Source organism: Condylura cristata, unplaced genomic scaffold (genome assembly GCF_000260355.1).
Source record: "Condylura cristata isolate star-nosed mole 26May11 unplaced genomic scaffold, ConCri1.0 scaffold00015, whole genome shotgun sequence".
NCBI lineage: Eukaryota > Metazoa > Chordata > Mammalia > Eulipotyphla > Talpidae > Condylura > Condylura cristata.
In genome coordinates, this window is record NW_004567116.1 from 34,382,140 (window position 1) to 34,403,111 (window position 20,972).

Consider the following 20,972-nt stretch of genomic DNA (forward strand, 5'->3'; position numbering starts at 1 on the left):
GGCTAGGCTGACTGAACACCCCGAGTCACATGTTCAGGAGAGCTGCTTCCTGAGCGAGAGAGTGAGATAGGCAATCGTGCCCTATTTATCCCCCAAAGTCCCAGAATTCCTGCTAGCTCGGCCCTGGGGTCCTTGCAGTTCTCTCCCTGGTACTGCTGGGAGTTGTAGTTTCCAATCACTGGAGTAGGGGTAGACTCCACAAAGCTGGAGTAGGGGATGGAGTCCATAAGACTGCAGAGTTCCTTTAGGACATCCTTCCCCTTAACAATTGTACAACTTCTCTGCCCAAATACTTCTCTACTCCAACTCATTTACATCTGCCTTTTCTCATGCTCTAGCCACACTGTTGTTTTCTTTCTCCATTTATAACCTTGTTTATTTTTTTGCATACCTTCTATTGGTATATGTCATGGGTGAAATTGAGTCATCTGAAGAGGTGTTAATTCCCTACAGGAATATGAAGAAGTGAGGCTCCCAATTTGTGCTCTGAGCTTTCTCACCTGAGGGGCCAATTCAGGGCTCTTTTTGCATGGGAAAATACTAGAACATGTTTGTGAAGTGATTCCAAGTACTCTGGGGATGGATGCTCTGGGGCATATGATCCATGTGATTCAGTGTCATATAATTTCCTAGAATCATTGCATTTTGGCTAACGGCAAAACTGATAATGTCATGAGACATTTAAGAGGCAGTTAGTAGGGAAGAAAGTGCAGGTTCCATTGTGTGAGTTCTCATTTACTCTTCTCACTCATGGCTGGAGTTGCTGGTACAGTAATTTCAGAGTGCTCAGGAATCATCAGACAAAGCTGAAACTCTTGAATTGGTAGGCTCTTTAGTTTTTTTGCTAGTGGATTTCTTTTTGCTGTTCTTTTCAGAGACAAGTTTGGGCAATAGAAGAATTTTGTGGGTAGTAATCATAAAATTTTTGAAGTTTGCAACTGGAAGAGAAGTTCCACACATAACTTTTAAAGTTACAAGGGAAGTGCTAATAAAGGGAATGACCTTGTAACTGTTTCATGCCAGTGAGTCAAGATTGCACAGGGATTTCTAAGTTATTAAAAAACTATTTGCATGTCTATTTAGTGGTCCTTGGTATAAGAATTCTTTCTCCCATAACATGCTTTTAATAAGTTATTTAAAGATTTCCCATTGTGTTTAGTATATGAACATGAAATTTTCTATTTTAAAACTGATCCACTTTAAAATTTTGGTAATTGAATATATATTGTTCAATATTTTCCCTTTAGAAGTGAGTTTAAAAGCTTGATCCTGTAGCCTGGTGTTGTTAATTTAAGAGATTTTTGATAGCCAAAATACAATTATTATGGTTAGTGTAGACATTAATTTTAATAAATGGCTTTGGTCAAATATAGAAATGTGTCAATTTGCCTTCTACTGTCTGCTACTGTTCTACTGACTACTCTCCACAGACAGCAAGTGCAAGTGTTCCTTTTTCAGACTCAACTTACACAGTGATTTTGCTGGTTTTTAAAACCTCCCACAAAGACTAGAGATCATTCTAGTGCTAAGTTCTCATTGAATAACTTTTACATGAGCAGGTGGGCCTTACTCCTGTCTTCCTATTATCTGGGACCTCATAGCTATGACTTTGCAACTGTCGTTTCTTGCCATCTCTCCCACCTCAGAAGTAATTTTTCCTTCCTTGAATTTGTCATTTGTTAATTTATTGCCCTGCTTCCCAACAGTTGTGTGTGCAGGTTTTCTTTTCAATTTAGATCCTTGATTTCTCAAAGGAAGTGTCTACACTTTCCTTATTGTCTTTATTTACAAGGAACATTGGTCAAACATTAGCTGTGGGTCTGATACTTTTGCAGGTCTTGTAAATATAAGAAGCAAGCATGGGATATTTGGTAACTTTGTATTTTATATTTCATGAAGAAATTAGTTAAAGGTATAGAAATATGATTTCAGTTGGAGATCATGAAAAAATAAAATGGAGTAAGGTATTAGGAGTGAGATCATCTTCTTTTTGTAGGTAGCATGTAACTGCTGAGTTTTGTGGTCAATGGTATGACTGATCTTCATACCACCTAAAGTATGGTAGGGGCTACAGGAAGTGTTTGTTGGATAATTGATGACTAAATAAAAAACTGGTGAGATTTAATGATGGGAAAGAAAAACTTTTAAAATACAGGCTTATAATGACTTTTTATTTTCTTCATCATATCAGAAAGATGGCCAAGGAGAATTGGCACCCAGAACTTCCCATCTACAACCTCAGTACAGTTTGGACAATAGTCAATTATCTGAAAGTCAACTCACATAATTTATAGATCAACTAAGATAGGAACATCTAAAATAAACCTCCTTTTGTTTGTTTCACCCAAGCTCTGTATTCTTCACCTGGATACATATTGTTATTTTGAACTAGTGATTGTTTATAATAGACATATATCATCCTTGTTATATTTCTAATTATTAGATTTTGATCGATTTTTTGGGTAACTTTTTCCATTTGTCACTTTTTGATATTTTACTTTTTGTGCTCCTAGGTTTAATGTTTATATAAAATAGATGAAAAGAAAATAGGTGTCATTGCAACTATATGAATAATTCCTAAGTGATAACATTTTTAAAAAATTTTTTTACAGCTGTTATTTCTCAAACAACATGGCATATCAGTTACAATAGAATTTTGATATGTTTTTACTTTTCATGTAAGATTTCCAAGCCAGAATTCTTCACTTCTCATTTCTTTATATGAAAGATTATTTAATGAAGCAACTAGCTATTCTCCAAAATTTCCAAGTAAATTTCTATGGGGATGGGTTTCTCTATCATACTTCTGTCAAGGCTTTCTGGGATGAGTTCTGAGGTTTTATCTGAGCTACTGGGTTGTGACTTTCACACTTTTGTTACTATGTCCATAAAAACTATGTACACTCACAGCTGAAATGAAAAGGCAGAATCAGAGCTCTGTGTTTGAATTCATCCTCTTGGGCTTTTCTAACTATCCTGAACTGCAAGGACAGCTCTTTGGGGTTTTCTTGGTGATTTACCTGGTGACTCTGATGGGAAATGCCATCATTATAGTTGTCATCTCCCTGGAACAGAGCCTCCATGTCCCCCTGTACCTGTTTCTCCTGAATTTGTCTGTGGTGGAAGTGGGTTTCACTGCAGCGATTGTGCCTGAGATGCTGGTGGTCCTCTCCATGGAAAGAGCTACGATTACTTTTGCAGGATGTTTTGCCCAGATGTATTTCCTTCTTCTTTTTGGTGGGACTGAATGTTTTCTCCTGGGGGCAATGGCTTATGACCGCTACGCTGCCATCTGCCATCCTCTGAGCTATCCAGTGATTATGAACAAAAGCGTTTTCACAAAATTAGTAACATTCTCGTGGGTCTCCTGGATCATGCTGGATACCGTGCATACCTCATGGGTTTTCAGTTTTCCCTTTTGTGGCCCCAATGAAATCAATCATCTCTTCTGTGAGACTCCCCCAGTGCTGGAGCTTGCCTGTGGAGACACCTTTTATTTTGAAATCTATGCGTTCACTGGCACTGTTTTGGTTGTTATGGTTCCTTTCCTGTTGATACTCTTGTCTTACACTCGAATCCTCTTTGCCATCCTGAAGATGCCATCCAACACTGGGAGGCAGAAGGCCTTTTCCACCTGTGCCTCCCACCTGACTTCTGTTACCCTTTTCTATGGCACGGCTAGTATGACCTATTCACAGCCCAAGTCTGGCTACTCCCCAGACACCAAGAAAGTGATGTCACTGGCTTACACGTTACTCACACCTCTGCTGAATCCACTGATCTACAGCTTGAGAAACAGTGAGATGAAAAGAGCTTTCATGAAATTGTGGCAAAGAAAATTTAATTTACAAACATTCTGACTGTGTTATTTGTTTACTAAACCATATATTTGTTTACTGGGCTAATTTATTGAATGACCTAACATTTTGCATTTCTTAATTTGGTTTGTTTTGCAAGTTAAGTAATATCTTAGGGGTTTCTGCTTTCCTTTGTAGTGTCTCATTTTTTTTATTGACAATGCTTTCCTAATACACTACAACACTATATTCATTCTTTATGTTCATACATGTTGTTAAGTATTGTTATTTTAACAGATGAAGCTTTAATAAATACCTATGTTTAACTGTACTGATGTTTTATTTTGTGTGATAAATTGCTTAAGGATGGGGTCAGCAGTATTTGTTTTTACCAGTTTTACTAGCTTCTGCAGCTTACATTTCAAAATCATTGTAATAATAAAGGAATAAATAAAGACCTTCAAGAGACTGGAAGAGATCTTAATTTGTGAAGCGAAAATCTATGCCATGAATGCTGAAACACATTGCAGTTATTTTGGACAACTTAATTGGTGCAACTTAGACTCCACTAATTATTTTTCTAACAGGATTTCTGTTGATCTTTCCCTAAGTCATTTATCCCATGCTGAGAATGGAGGGCTCCCTGGGATCTTTGCTGACTTCACTAGTAGCTTAGTATCTTTTCCACTTACAGAACAATCTTTCTATATACCTTTGTTAAAATTCCCTCTGTAGACCTAAAACGACCCCAGACACATTCTTTATTAACATAAGATGATTCATTTTTTTAATCTAAGAGATTTACTATTTGTGTCTACTTTCTAGGGTGCTATACTCATGGTCTTTACTAGAATGATTTATCAGTTTACCAAATCTAGAACATTTAGTCCTTGTTCTCCATTTAATTATTTGTTATTTTTTAATGTTGCTGGCAGTAAATAGAAAGGGTCTTCTTTATTTTTTTCCTTTTATTAATTTTTAGTTTCTTTTACATTGTGTCCAGAGAGTACATTGTGTACTCCTCTCAGGTGTAGTTCCCATAGATATACCACCACCTTGGGCCCTGTGCGCCTCTCTCTCCTCTTTTGACCCTTTCCACCCCCTGCTCTGCTGTAAGTCTCAGGATCTATAGTTGCCTACAAGTTTTGTCTTTTCTTTTTTAAATTGGGTCTCCTTTATTGAATCTACATCAAAAGAACATTTACTCCCTTTATTTTCTGATTCAAGAATGGTAATAAAAGAAAAAATATTGCTACTACTGCCATAATGAGAATTGGAAATACAAATGTGATTCCATTTTTCACAAATGGTTGAACCATTTGTTTGAGTAATATGAATATGGCAAAAGCTATTTTTCAGTAGGGCATTTAGCAGGCATTTGGAAATCCTTTCTCAGATCCTGAGCCCTGGAATCCTGCAATTTCCTTCTTATAGCTCTCAGAGTGAATTAAATAAACTCATGGGGGGGGGTGGAAGGGGTGGAGAAATCTCTGAAAGCCTAAATTCCAAACCAAATAGCAACTCCATTTTTTCTTTTTTGTTCTTTGTTTCATTTGTTCATTATTCACTGAGTCAACAAGTTTTTGTTGAGAGTGACCGTTAATGTGACTTTTTTTTTTTAAATTGGTTTATGTTGTTGTTTGTATATTAAAGGTATACTATCTCCCCTGTCAGGTGCTCAGGTGTTGTTACCACACCCTATGGTACCAATCAACAAGACATCCATAATCCTCCATCACTGTCCATTGTGCTTTCTCCCCACCTTGTTCTGGCCACCACCACCTCTTTGGTAGCCCAGTTTTACAATCTTCTTTCTAGGGTTAGTTCCTTTGGGTCTTGTCTTAGGAGGAATAGAAGGTGAACAGGCAAGGTTCAAGATCTTGTTGCATATATGATGGTTTCAGAGTCACATTGATTCTCCACTAAGTTAAAACTGACAAAACCAGCCCATCCAAAAGGACTGTTATGATTTTACTCTAAACACAGTACTAGTAACACCAACTTAATTTCACATTGGCTCGTTGGATGCATCACTGAAGTCATGTCTTCCTGATGTGGGAGGTTGATGTTAGGGTTTCCAACATAATCACTGTGGCTAGGAAAAAAAGGAACTTCCAAAATGTAAGTCTCATGCTGATTCTCTGTGCTCAAAATATTTCCGTATTCTCTGTGTTTTGAAAAAAATATGCTTGGCATGACCTGTGGAACCTTGTGTTACTAGCTTTTGTCTGTTGTTTCCCCCTGCTTCATGCTATATCTGCTCATTCACTCTCCCTTTCTCTCACCTAGTGACATCTGTGCAAGGTCTGCATTTAGTTTTTTTTTTATTTCTGTTTTATTTGAAGACTAAAAATTTCATTACACTTAAAAGAAATGAATTATAGGGAGAAATGGATATTTCCAGTGAGATATCTAAGGTCTTTAAGCTTGGTGAAGTGGTTCTACAGTGCTTTATCAACCTTTAGTTTTGAAGTGTTTATAACCACAGATTTCTTTTTCACATTAAGTAAATGCTTTATATAAGTATTTGAATATCATACTCAGTGACCTAATTTTCCCATCCTAAATCTGATGACAAATTGTAATTTTCCCCCATTTTAAAATGAAATGAATGAGGTGATTTGCACTAATACATAGCCAGGGTCTGAGTTTAGTTTTATAAAATCATTATTGTATCCAGATCCCAAATTGTCAAAACATTCCTTCCTTTCCCTATGTTATGCTTCTCATTCCACTTTCAACTTTCAACTAATCCTTACTCTGTCTTCAGATCTCCAAAAATGTCATTAAAAAATAAAAAACACACGCACAACCTTCCTGATACCTTATGTCTCAACATCCATCCCCAAATGATTCTTCCTTGAATCGCCCTCTCCTCTCTTCCTTATTTACAGTTTGTTTTGTGTAGTGATTTTTTTACCCCCTTCGTGGTAACTTATATCCAGTTGCTAAGATAGGACAGGAGTTTGTAAAATGATGGTGGTGGAGAAATACAGTGATTCTTAGGATGTAGGAGAAAGTGGAAGAGAGATGTTTCTAAGAAATTGATCTTCACAGCATGAAATCTGATGTTTTTGTTTCAGAACTCATTCTGAGCCCAGGCCATCTTTCCCGCATCTCACAAGTTCCACCTGCCCTAATACCCTAAATGCACCACTTACAAGAGAACAGGGGACGAACAGCAGTCACACTGAGGTCACACCTTGTGGGAGACAATCCAGTGGGTCTCTGTGCCCCAAACAGAGTTGTGGTGAGGTGTCTCTGGAGATTCTAAGCCCAACTCCACACACATGTCTTAGAGATGTAAAAGTTGTTGCTGTGTCTTTCTTACATGTGGCTTGTACAGATTGACATTCATAATGTCACCCGGCCAACATGTCACTTAAAATTTTTCTTTAAAACTGTTTTTCTAGTTGCTTGGTTCACATTAAGTATATTTTGAAGATCACATGTTTCTTGCTTCCATTATAAGTATCTTATTAACTTGAACTCCTTTTCTGTTTAAACATGTGATCTGTTTAACATTTGATTGTCACTCTTGATAATAAGCTCGATGAGGATAGTGAGTGTATGAATTTCTTCACCAATTTTTCCCTTCAATTAATTTAACAAAGTGTTGATTGTCCAGTCTGATGTACAAGCCTCCTAGTAACACCCTAGAACCAGTGAAATATTGTCTCTCTTGGTATAGCCCAGGTCGACCTTGCAATTATTTTGTGATACAGTTCCCTTTCCCCTTGCTCAGCATCTATCTTCCTGCCTTTTACTCTCATGTGGCATGTCTCTGGATTTGGGGGTGATAATATTCTTTGCACCATATTGCCTCCCCTTCATCTATGAATACTTTGAGCTTGATATCTAGAAATCTTGATGAGTGCCCTATGAACTCAGTCATGACTATTATTTTTATTTGTTTCCATAGAAATGTCTCTTACTTAATAAACCTGACTGCTTGTGTCAAAGACCTAAGCTTACCTGTCTCAATGACTCCAGAAAGAAGACAATTTATAGGAAAAAGAAACTGGTTCAATGAAAAGGAGCAATATGCCAACCCAACTTCTGAAATGTAAACCCCCAAGGATGTTTCGGAGAAGGAAACCGAAGGCTGTGCCTCCAGATGTTCAGAAAAGTCTTTCTGAAGATGTGTTACTTGGACATGAATATGATTTTGAACTAAGGTCCCTCAAAGCCCTGTAGCATCACAGGAAACTTTTACTACTTGTTTACTACTTTAAAGAATGGAACATGGACATAATACCCAGAATAATAGTTTTTAACCAAATAACCATTTTATCAGAGAAAATCTTCTGGAGAACAGAACAAATATCTAATTATAGACACCAGGTCTTTGACATGTGACATCCTCTCCCTGTCCTTGAGCCCCTGTAGATGCTTGTTGAAAACCCAGGTTCCTATCCTATTACTTAGAATTGGATATAAATCCCATTTTTCCTAACTAACCTTGGATACATGTGTAGTGGATTTCCTATATGTACATAACCAAATGAACTCATTTCTCCTATTAATATGTTTGCAGACTATTTGTCTAGCCTCAGAAAAACTGAGAGAGAAAGTGGGAAGTTTCTTTCTCTCCCCAACATGCACACTTTTCACTGGAGCTCAAACATATATAAGAAAGACTATAAGTTGTGATTGTATCTTGTCAACTTCCATAAAGAGCACTTCACTTGTATTAGCATTATTGACATCACAAATGAGAACACTACTCCATGGCACCACTTCCATGGATTTTTATTGGCCATGAATAAGAGAAATTAATTATTGGCAGTATTTCCCTTGTCTTATATACTCAATTAGTTCATGCATGAGTGTTATCCCTGATGATGAATGATAAGGGAAGGAACCTTGAACTGGATTTTGTGAAGGAAAACCCTTCTAAAGATAACTGAAATATGTCCCAGTGGACCTGGATTAGGTGGAATGAATCCCTATGTATTGTTGGCAGTCTTAGTCCTCACAGGAGTGGGGAGCTTCTATGAGAATGGAAACTGCTCTAGGATAGCAGTGTAATGAGCACATGACCAAATCATCTAGTTCTGGACAAAATCAAACCAGCATTTCATTCATCTCTTCACTTTGCTGAAACTGAGCCAATGGTTTTATTAATTGTTCAAGTCATTTTGGACTGATCCCAGGTTCACGTTATTTTCTCATATACTTGGTGAGATTACAATGTTATGTTCATGTCACAGTGAAAGTAATAGAATCAGGAAGATAAGTGATTTGTTCGATTTATGCTAGCTAGTTCAGAACTACTGGCTCTTAGTTTTTGGTTCTCAGGAGCTTATCTATAATAATGCTATCCAAAATTAGAAGGAAAAAGATAAATATCAGATGGTCTCACTTACATGTGGAATATAGGGAAACCAACAAAAGATCAAGAAAAAATAAAAACTATGAGCTGACCTTAGAGCTGAGGCAAACAGCAGAGGCCACACAGGGAAGGGAGGAACACAGGGAGCAGGGTGGTGGTTGAAGGGTGATATGGGGAACTACAATGACGTGAGAAAAAAATTAATAAAAATACCAACAACAACAACAACAAAAAAGAAAAACAAAAAATGTATCTGTGAAATGAACTGTGAAAAACTATTCTAAAACATAACAGGACTTCTATTAAATTTCGTCTCGTGAGTTCTTGGGGGTGTGCATGAGAGTGGGCATTCAGCTTTCCTTATGGAGACTTCCATCCACTTGTCTGTTTTGATGTGCAAGCTGGGCATTGTAGCCAATCTCCTCTACCACTAGCTCACCTGTCTTTGCCCACACCCTCACCCTCCAACTCTTTTGTTTCTCCACCTATAGTCTCTAGACAGCCTCTATTCATACTGGGAGATGTCATGGTGAGATTAGGATTTATGCAAAGAGACAGTTTATTTCCAATGGGAATATGAAGAAATGGCCTTTAGGTTTATACTCTGGAGACTTCACCTAAGGGGATGAGTTATCTAACACCTTTAGTTACCACAGGCAACTAATGGAAAGTGTTCATGGAGTGGTTCTTACTACTCCAGGGATGGAGTCTCTAGAGCATACAGATGATTCAAAGCTATATAATGTTGTAGAATAATTGTATGGAGTCATTAAATTGTATTTGTGAAAAGGTGACTTTTGACTAGAAGTTAGATTTATGAGAAAGTAGAGGGACACAAAGAAACAGAGCCAATAGGTAAGAAGATTCAGATTTTACTTGTGTGAGTGTTAGCTGATGGTGCTGTTGAAATGATGTCTCCGTGCTCAGATCACTAAATACAGCTGAAATAATTGAATCAGTACACTGCTTTTTTATGCTGCTTAATTTCCTTTTCAGAGAAAAGTATAGGCAGTATAAGATATATAAGAAATTTGTACGCACCAATCACCAAATCTAGGAAGGGCACTTGGAAAGGAATTTAATAAATAATTCCAACTGCTATCTTTTTAATTAGAAGGTTGAAATATTCAGAAGGAAGTGATTTACCTATGTTTCCATGTCAGTCAGGTATTCAAGATGATGTTAAGATGTCCTAAATTGCAGAGAAAGGGGTAGTATTTATGGTCATACAATGCTTTTTGTCATTCCAGTCCATGCTCACAATTATGCTATTTGGGAACAATAAATTTTCTACTTCAAATCTATCTAGTTGTGAATATTTGTGACTTACTACAAGATCCTTTTTTTTTGTTCCATTAGAAATGAGTTTAAATATTTCACCCTGAAATAGCTATTATTAATTTGTGAGGTTTTCGATAACCAGAATATAAATATTATGGTTTATACAGATGTTTGTCTTCACTGTTTAGTAATATTCTACTGGTTGACCTCCCACACCATTGCATTCCCTCTGTTTTGCTGTGTCTTTCAAATTAGCCTTGGTAATCTTCCCTGATTTTGAAAATATCACTCAAAGATCAGTAGGTCTTCATTCTACTGCGAAGTTGTCATTAAATCCCTTCTGAATCAAATAAGTCACCTGCCTTCTCTCTCCTCCTTCCTGTTCTCTAACTGACCCCAAACCATTACCTTCTGGAGACTGTAGTGCTTTACCCCTCTTCACCCCCCATTCAAAAGTATCGTTCATTAAAATTTCTAAAGAACTTGCTATTACCTTGCTTCTCCGTGGTGTGGTGGTTTTCCTTTTTATTTAGACATTTCATTCCTTAGAGGGAGAGTTTATGTTACTAACTTATGTACATTTAGGCAGAAATAATTGTTTAGCATTTGCTGTAGGTCAGAGATTTACAGCACTGTGACCATAGCAAAGAACAAAGAAAATCTTTGCTATGTTGAGTTTATATGCTAATAAAGGAGTTTGTTTAATTGCATGTAAATCATCTGGAGATAGTGAGAAAACAGCCATGTACAAGAGCTGAAGTTAGAAATACTGTGTTCAAGAGTCACATCGTCCTCTTTGAAGTAGTTGGCCACCTGTCTGTTAAGCTGTGGGAAGAAAGGTATGTCTGATTTTGCAGAGACTAAAGTGTGGGAGATATTACAAGAAATATTTGCTGAATAGTTAATATTAAATGATAACTTGATGAAAAATGTCACAGAAATAAGCACAGTGAAAAAAGGTTGAACTTCTGTATACAGATTTACTATGATTTAGAAAGTTGTTTTTTTTTTTTTCCCTCTCCCACCATCATGGTCATGAAGAACTGCTATGAAGACTTGGTCCTAGGAATTTCTCAATCAGGTATCAATATACTTGATCAGGTATACTCTGCCTGAAAATCTGTGAACCTAAAGTGAATTCACACAGTTTACAGATGACCTAATATGGAGACATATAAAATATAAGCCCTTTGTTTCTGCAGAGTGCTGTCAAATTAGCCAGTCATTTTTATCTTAAAAAAATTATAATAGGTATGAATCATTTTGTTACGCTTCTAGTTATCATATCATCAATTTTTTGGTGGTTATGTCACTTTTCGATGCTTTAATTTTTGTATTTCTTGGCATGATATTTATACAAAATTGGGAAGTAGATTATCACTTTGACTATGTTATCTGAATATGACCTATAAATGAAGCTATAAAATAGGTCATTTGCTTTAAGTCTAGGTTTAGCTTTTAAACTGCAGAGCATATGAGTTCTAATTGAATTTTGGGATGTAATTCTTGTATTGAATTCTGTGATAGAAACCTCCTTTCTGCTTTTTCATTTGGAATATTCAATAATATGAATAGTAGGCAATTCTTTAAAATTGCCAGGTAAATTTCTATGTCTTATTTCACTCTTCTACCAAAACTGCCTGGGGTGAGTGCCAAGGCTAACTCTGAGCTACTGGGCTGTGACTTCACACTTTCGTTACTATGTCCATAAAAACTATGTACACTCACAGCTGAAATGAAAAGGCAGAATCAGAGCTCTGTGGTTGAATTCATCCTCCTGGGCTTTTCTAACTATCCTGAACTGCAAAGGCAGCTCTTTGGGGTTTTCTTGGTGATTTACCTGGTGACTCTGATGGGAAATGCCATCATTATAGTTGTCATCTCCCTGGAACAGAGCCTCCACGTCCCCCTGTACCTGTTTCTCCTGAACTTGTCTGTGGTAGAAATGAGTTACACTGCAGCGATTGTGCCTGAGATGCTGGTGGTCCTCTCCACGGAAAGAACAACAATTACTTTTGCAGGCTGTTATTCACAGATGTACTGTATTCTCTTTTTTGGTGGGACTGAATGTTTTCTCCTGGGGGCAATGGCTTATGACCGCTACGCTGCCATCTGCCATCCTCTGAGCTACCCAGTGATTATGAACAAAAGCGTTTTCAAGAATTTATTAATTTTCTCATGGGCTTCCTGGATGGTGGTGGCTACTGTGCAGACCACATGGGTATTTAGTTTTCCCTTTTGTGGCCCCAATGAAATTGATCATATCTCCTGTGAAACCCCTGCAGTGCTGGAGCTTGCCTGTGGAGACACTTATTTTTTTGAAATCTATGCGTTCACTGGCACTATTTTGATTGTTCTGGTTCCTTTCCTTTTGATACTCCTGTCTTATGTTCGAATCCTCTTTGCCATCCTGAAGATGCCATCCAACACTGGGAGGCAGAAGGCCTTTTCCACCTGTGCCTCCCACCTGACTTCTGTTACCCTCTTCTATGGCACGGCCATTATGACCTATTTACAGCCCAAGTCTGGCTACTCCCCTGACACCAAGAAAGTGATATCTCTGTCCTATTCACTTCTTACACCTCTGCTGAATCCACTGATCTACAGTTTGCGAAACAATGAGATGAAAAGAGCTTTCATGAAATTATGGCGGGGAAGAATGAATTTACACACATTCTGATTTAATAAGCAACATGATATTTGGTTATGGCCTGCCTGAAGCCTACTGAAATTAGATTATGCTTAAATTAGCTTGCATTTTATGTGATGAGTGTATTTAATTTGGGAGGTCCCCTGTTTGGACACCCTCCCACATTGTGCATTGTCTTTCATTTGTTATAGAACTAGGTGTTTTGAGAACATAAGAAATAATAATTTATTGATTTATTGTGAATGCCCAGATTTTTACTGGATTATGGCCATTAACATGAATTGTCAACAAACCTTTTGCTCTTCATGTTCAAATGTACTAATGTTGATTTCTCTGTCGTGGGTTGCATTGATTATATTCAAATCCAGTTGGATCTGATGGGATGAAGATTATGTTCATATATAATTTTAGTGACAGTAGCAGAATTGCTATTCAAAATGATTGCAATTCCTAAAGACTGACCTGGTCCCCACCATGCTACACTAAGATAGACTGTCGCAGACCAACATGAGATTTTAGTTTCTGGAATGAAAACCTGTTCCATTAATAAAAACATAATAAAATTATTTTGGAAGATCAAATTGTTTCTGCATCATGGACTCGCATGGATTATTATTCACAACAGTATTGCCTCATAGGTTTTCAGATTTTTATCTATTTTTCATGGCCATGAACTCTTTGGCAACATTACTGAAGTCTTACTCAATATTTAGGACAGTTTGCATTGTTTTTAGAAAATTTTATTATCTTACTTATCATTACAGTATGTCAATTTCTTATTTAGCATTTTGAGTATATTTTTCCATCTTTTTATTTTTTAACTTTTTCCATATCCTTATTTTCTGATGTGTTATGCTGAGGAACGCTGTGGAGAAGTATAAATCAATTTAGTAGTGTTGGGGTTGATATTATTAGATGAAGGGACATAGACAGTTGGCATTTTCCAGAGCCACACTCCATGTTCAGGGAAAAGTGCAGGCAACACTGAGATGTAATGTAACCAGTTGGTTTGAGAAAACCCACTAAACTAAGGAGACTCATGACTTAATATAATGAAAAGTAGGTTTAATGGAGAGGAATGGGAGAACGGAAATCTGACATATATTTGTGAGTGTGGTTTGTGTACTGAATGGGATTGGCTGTTTAAGGGGTAGGGATGGTGATTAAACAGGGGCACCCTTGCAGAAGAAAAAGTTCAGTATCTGTGCAATTATTGAGACCAAGTACTAGGGTTAAGATGTTATCTGTAGCCGAGAGGAAATGCTAGATCTCTGTTCTTTAAAGTTAGAGCCACAAATATGTTATGGATTTGATACAGACATGGAGAAAATGAATTTAAGAATGACTCTTAGATTTTCAAACTGTTTAAGTAGAAGATTAGCTGCTATTATTGAAATTCAGGCGAGCCACGGGGGCACATTTTTTAGATTTATACACATTAACGAATGAAATGTTTTCGCTAATTTAAAGTTGTTATTTCTTAGTAGTCTGTATTTCATTTTTTAGTTCTTGTTGACAGCAGAGATTATTCTGGCGAACTTTATATTTTCTCAGGCTTTAGTTTTCCTTTGTATATTTGGTTGCTATTGTATAATTTTACTGAAAAGTTATGTTCATGATGGCCCAATACTTGGATTTATTGATATGTTCTGTACAACATATACAAAATCAAGTTTTGTGCATATTTCATAAATATTTTCAAGTAAAATATAGGATCAATATTATAAAACATTGTTTCCCTCTCAATTTTAATCATACATAGTCTGTTAAATCAAAATCTCTTAATCATATGTCTATGTTGTCTATTTTTTCTGTCAATCATTGATGAAGTACATTATAGCTTCACATTTGTGTTTAATCATTTTATCACTGTAAGATACAAATACAGTGATAAATGTGACACAAATATTACTTTATTTATATGCCTTTTGGCTTATATCTGAAATGTTTCTGTGCACTTTTCTCTGAAGTCAATATACATATAGAATGTGTACAAATCGTGATTCTACATATTGATGATATCTCAATAAATGAATCACCCTGTTAGATCACTGTTAGATCACTTAAATGAAGAAATATTTAAAATGGATGTACATGGCATTTCAGGGTCACGATCATGGCAAGTGCATACAGGCAGCGTTTCCTATTTCTGGTGTCCATGGCTCTGCTAACATAGGGTGTGACCCCCCCCCCATGGTTAACAGTGTGGAAGGGGTCATGGATTGGGTTCTGTGGATGAAGACCCCTCTTTTCGTGATGACTGGCACATTTTGCAGTGGACATAGATAAGATGAAATGAATCCGTCAGTGCTATTAGTTGCCTTCTTGCTTCCAGAAGATATGAACTTCCTTAAGAATGGAACTACTCCAAGAGAGCAGCTAAAGAAGAAGCTAAGGGAGCCTGACATCCAGTTCTGGACAAAGTCAGGCCAACCAATTCATTCATTTCTTCACTCTGGTCTCAACTAACTGTTCAAGTCAGTTTCAACTGACTCCAGACTCCCTGAATTACTCTGTAATATAAAAAAAAAGTATTGTGTTTATTTTGAAGAGAATGTAATAGAAGATGAATTATTCTCTTAAAACCATACTAGTTAGTCCAGATCTATTGAGTCTTCTTTAAAAGCTCTATGTGTGGAATAAAGATTTTTTTCCCTTTAAATATATCAGAGACCCTAAATTTCAACTGAAAATCTCAAAGTTCTCAAATGAGAAAGGGGGTAGCATTCAGGCTTTTACAAAGAGGTTTAAATCCACATGCTTTAATTTGTGCCCCTCCTTTGAACTAACCAAGCACTTGATCTAAATCATTCTTCTCTCTCTGGTTCACCTGCCTTTCCTTATTCCTCACCCACGAGCTCTTTCTTCTCCATTTAAAACCTCTATCCAGCCTCTGCTTTTGCCTTTTATTGTGAATTGCCCTGATGATATGAGTCTCTCTTCTGAAGCAGTGCTTAGTCCCTATAGGAGTGTGAAAGACTGGTCTGCTCCAGGCTTGTGCTCTTGAGCTTTCTCACCTGAGAGTTTAAGTTCAAGCCTCTTTGGTTAGCACAGAAAAATACTGCAAAGTGTTTATGAGATTATTCCAAGTTCTCCTGGGATGTATTCTCTGAGGCCTATGATTCAATGTTATAAATGTTCTTGAATTAGTGCTCTGAATTGTATTAATGAAAAGGTAGCTTCTGACTAGAAGTGTGATTTCTGATAAAGTGGAGGGGCATTTAAAGAGACAGAGTCGATTGGTAAGAAAGTAACTGTGTGACTATTAGTGGCTTCTCCTGTACATTTCTCCTCAGTGATGGTTGGAGAGGCTGGCAGGGATACCTCAGCATTCTTGAATCACTAAACAGAACCTTGAAACATTTGAGTTAATAGACTCTGTTTTTGATGCTAGGCAATTTCTTTTTCTCTTCTTTTCCTCAAAAGGCTTTGGAAATAATTGGAGGTATAAAAATTTGATATGCACTACTCAATAGTTAGGAGTTTGCATCTGAAAGCTTTCTTGGTTAATAAGTCCAGCTTCTAATGTTTTCAATTTGAAGGCTGAAACTAGAATTTATGCCTTAGTGTTTGACCTCAGGGAAGCAGTGTGGCAGCATAGGTTCTAAGTTATAGAGAAAGCATGTAGCTTCTGTGGTTATTTATTCTTTCCATCATGAATGTCTTGTTTCATGACATTTTATTAATCAGCCTTTAAATGTTTTCTATTTTGTTTACATGTTACTCTAGATCTCAAAATTCTACTGTCTACTTTTAAATATTTGAAACTGAATGTACCCTTTTTATTAAAATATTTTTTAAAGTATTTGATCCTGCACAATCCATTTTACTAAATTGAGCAGGGTTTTTGACAACTAAATATAAGTAATATGGCTTATGGATTATATTTAATATATACTAATATGTAGTTAATGTATTGATTTTAATACACAATTATGGTAAAATTCAGACTTAGATCAATTTGTCTTCTACTGCCTGCAAATGTCCAGCTTTATTGAATTCAAGCCCCTATTACCTGTCTTCAAGAGCACTGTGTCCTTCTGGGCTCCTCATTGATCTTCATGAATTTCATTCATTTAAAAAGTATTACACAAGGGTCAATGGGCTTGGACTCCAGTACTAGCCTGTCTTCAGAGAACTTTTAACTCGGGCATGTCAGCCTTCCTCCCTTTCTTTGTTCTCCTACCTGTGCATCTTCTCTACAAGACATTTTATAATTATGTTTGTTCACCTTTCCTCCTCATTTGGGAGTTATTCTGCCCTTATGGAATATCAAAATGACTTGTCATTACTCTTGCTTCCCAGTAGCATTATGCACTGATGTTAGTTTTCTTCTTGACACTATTTCTTTAAGGTATAGTCTGGGTTTTCCTAGTTGTTTTATTTATTTATTGCTTACATATTGGTTTAACATCATTTGGGCATTGTGGAAATGGCAAAGAACAAAACAAAACCTTGCCTTCTTGGAGCTTACACTTGGGGAAGGAATTAGATTACATATAATGAGGTAATGAGTAGAATGTTAATTGCTTTTTATATGGTGTTTTCAATTCTCTGTTGAGCTGTGGGGTCAAACCCTTGCCTAATATTGCCAAGCCAACAAAATGATGGGTGGTATATCTGTGTCTTTTGAATAAGTAATGCTTTAAAAAGCTTATTTATTGATAAAATAGAGTGGGGAGTGTGAAGAAAGAGAATAGGGAGCAAAGGAGAGAGGGGGGAGAGAGAGAGAGAGAAAGAAAGAGAGAAGGAAAGAGAGAAGGAGAGAGACAAAGAGAGAGAGAGGAAAGGGAAGAAAGAACTTTTGAGTTACAGATTCACAATGGCCAAAAAGTAGGCTTTTTCTTAAGTCACCATACTCACAAGAAGGATAGACCTTGGAGAAGCCAATCTCAACATAAAGCTTGGGCAATTATCAGTAAGACTGGAGTCAGTTTTTATAATTTTCAGATAATTTATGAGAGGTACTAATAAAATACAATCCTCTTTTTGTGTTTCTATAGTATTGTCACATTTAACCAAATCACATGCAACCATTTTGAACCTAGTGAATATTTATAATAAATATTGTTGTCATAAGCCTTTTTTTGTGCATACCATTTATCTTTAGTCATTCTTTGAAATGTTGTAATTGTGATATTGGCTTTAATAACTGCATGAAATTGGGAAAACAGATGATACTTACAGTAGTGTGTAGAAATGGGACATAATACAGCATACAGTTGCTTTCAGGATATGTTAAGTTTTTCAAAGTACATAGTGTATGAGTTACACCATAACTACAGGAACTCAGGTACTGTTTTGTGTTATTCAAATCAATTTGTAAGTCAAAGTCATTCACTATCCTTTTATATTTGAAAAATCCGTTAATTCATACAATTGTTCCTTCTTTAAAACTCCTAACCAGTTCTGTAAGAATAGATTCTTGTTTATAGATTTTGTCATTGTTATTTGGGGCAAATGGTAAATGAAAAACTTCAGTTATCAGTCTGTGACTTTATGGTTTAAATTATGTTCTAAAAACAAGATAGGCTTCAACAGAAATGAAAAAGCAAAATCAAAGCTCTGTGGTTGAATTTGTCCTTTTGGGCTTTCTAACATTCCTGAACTCCAAAAGCAACTTTTTGGTGTTTTCTTGATTATTTATCTAGTAACTTTGATGGGAAATGCCATCATTATAGTCATTATTTCCTTGGAACAGAGTCTCCATGTCCCCATGTACCGATTTCTCCTGAACTTGTCTGTGGTGGAAGTGAGCTTCAGTGCAGCCATTATGCCCGAGATGCTGGTGGTCCTCTCCACTGCCAGAACCACAATTACATTTGCAGGGTGTTTCGCACAGATGTATTTCATTCTTCTTTTTGGTGGGAACGAATGTTTTCTCTTGGGGGCAATGGCTTATGACAGATTTGCTGCCATCTGCCATCCTCTGAACTATCCAGTGATCATGAACAAGAGTGTTTTCATGAAATTAGTAATATTCTCATGGGCATCAGGGGTCATGTTGGCTACTGTGCAGACCACATGGGTATTTAGTTTTCCTTTTTGTGGCCCCAATGAGATCAATCACCTCTCCTGTGAAACCCCCGCAGTGCTGGAGCTTGCCTGTGGAGACACCTTTTATTTTGAAATCTATGCGTTCACTGGCACCATTTTGATTGTTATGGTTCCTTTCCTTTTGATACTCCTGTCTTATGTTCGAATCCTCTTTGCCATCCTGAAGATGCCATCCAACACTGGGAGACAGAAGGCCTTTTCCACCTGTGCCTCCCACCTGACTTCTGTTACCCTTTTCTATGGCACGGCCAATATGACCTACTTGCAGCCCAAGTCTGGCTACTCCCCTGACACCAAGAAAGTGATATCTCTGTCCTATTCACTTCTTACACCTCTGCTGAATCCACTGATCTACAGTTTGCGAAACAATGAGATGAAAAGAGCTTTCATGAAATTATGGCAAAGAAGAGTTGGCTTACGTACATTCTGACTGTTCTGAGAGCCACATACTTGGTGACTGCTTGACTAAACTGTATTTAAACTGTATTTAATGTTAGAAATAGTTTTCACTTCTTGATGTGATTATATGCTGTTGAATTCTCTAAAGTTCAAAATATATCAGTGATACCAGCCTCTCCAAATTGTATGATCATTTTTCATAGATTTATAAATTTTAATGACATGTGATGTAATAATTTATTCTCCCATTCCTCTTTTATATTGTTCAGGTCATTCTGTGTTGTTATTAAGACAAAATTTAATAAATACCTAGCTTTGTATGTTCATATGTACTGGTGTTTTAATTCTCTGACAGATTCTTCAAAGTGGGCTAGACGAAGAGTATCTTGGTGTTTTAGATTATAGCAGCTATTACAAAATTCCTTTTCAAAATGACTGCAACCCTGCAGACATACTTGAGGGCTCACTATTCTACACTAACCAGGGAGAGCTCAAGGAACCAATAAATAAGTGAGATTTAAAAATTTTGTTGTGAAAATAGAGGGAATAATGTGCAACTACTTTTGGGAGCCCAAACTGCATCCACTTTTCATGATTTCACACAGATTATAATATCAAAATAGGTTTCTCTTGGTATTTTTTTCAAACATTATCTAGTGTTGGTGATCAAAAATGTAAAAGAGAACTTTGCAGAAATCTCACTTGATATTCACTTAGAATCCACTGTTTTCTGAATCTTTTGTTGAATTTCCTGTTGTCCATCAAAATTGCCCTCCAATTTTGTAAACAATGTATGGCTTATTTTTCATTGTGGGAAAATAGTGTGAATAATTGTGCATATTTTCTATGGTCTTTGATTCACATCGCTAACTGTGGTCTTTTCTTAAGCAATCTCTCATTTTGCAACCTTTGGGATATTTCATGTTTGCTTCATACTTGAATGTTTCTGTTAGGGAAGAGAGAGAACCATTTTACATAAGCTCCTTATAACTCTTAATTTCTACTCTATGAAAGAGTAATAACTAATCTCCCAGTTGTATTTGCCATTCAGCTGTGGGAAAAATAATTTTACTGCTTTTGTGAAAATTAGAAGGGTCAGTACAAAAATGGATTGGATTTTTACAGAAAGAAATTTCAACATCAAAGAGCAAAACCAGTTTGAGTAAATTTTAATGTATTATTTTTAATTACTCATTAGACAGCTAGGAACAGATCCTCTTACAAGATTTTGTCTCTTGGGCCCTCCCTGGTGGTGCAGCAGGTAAAGAGAGCACTAAGAAGCCAAAGCCACTTCAGCATGAGTTTGATCCCTGCTCACATGGCGTGGCAGACCTCTCCTGACCCGCTCACTGCTCCCCTCAGCAACGTACTTCGTCAGTCGTCCTGTTCTGTCCCCACTCTGTCTCTGGTGAATCCTCTCACCACCCCTGCACCTCTGGCTTGTAGCCCAGTT

At 36.8% G+C, this 20,972-nt stretch overlaps 3 protein-coding genes across 3 annotated transcripts; all 3 read left to right on the top strand.

The window, feature by feature from the left end:
- Positions 1-2,915: 2,915 nt before the first annotated feature.
- On the top strand, positions 2,916-3,860 carry LOC101630446 (olfactory receptor 10A3-like). The gene has a single exon (XM_004683607.1). It carries the CDS (start codon positions 2,916-2,918, stop codon positions 3,858-3,860), a length of 945 nt encoding a protein of 314 aa, XP_004683664.1.
- An 8,288-nt stretch (positions 3,861-12,148) lies between these two features.
- Positions 12,149-13,093, top strand: LOC101619144 (olfactory receptor 10A3-like). Its single transcript, XM_004683086.1, has one exon. It carries the CDS (start codon positions 12,149-12,151, stop codon positions 13,091-13,093), a length of 945 nt encoding a protein of 314 aa, XP_004683143.1.
- A 5,629-nt stretch (positions 13,094-18,722) lies between these two features.
- On the top strand, positions 18,723-19,550 carry LOC101619376 (olfactory receptor 10A3-like). Its single transcript, XM_012725302.1, has one exon. It carries the CDS (start codon positions 18,723-18,725, stop codon positions 19,548-19,550), a length of 828 nt encoding a protein of 275 aa, XP_012580756.1.
- Positions 19,551-20,972: the final 1,422 nt, after the last annotated feature.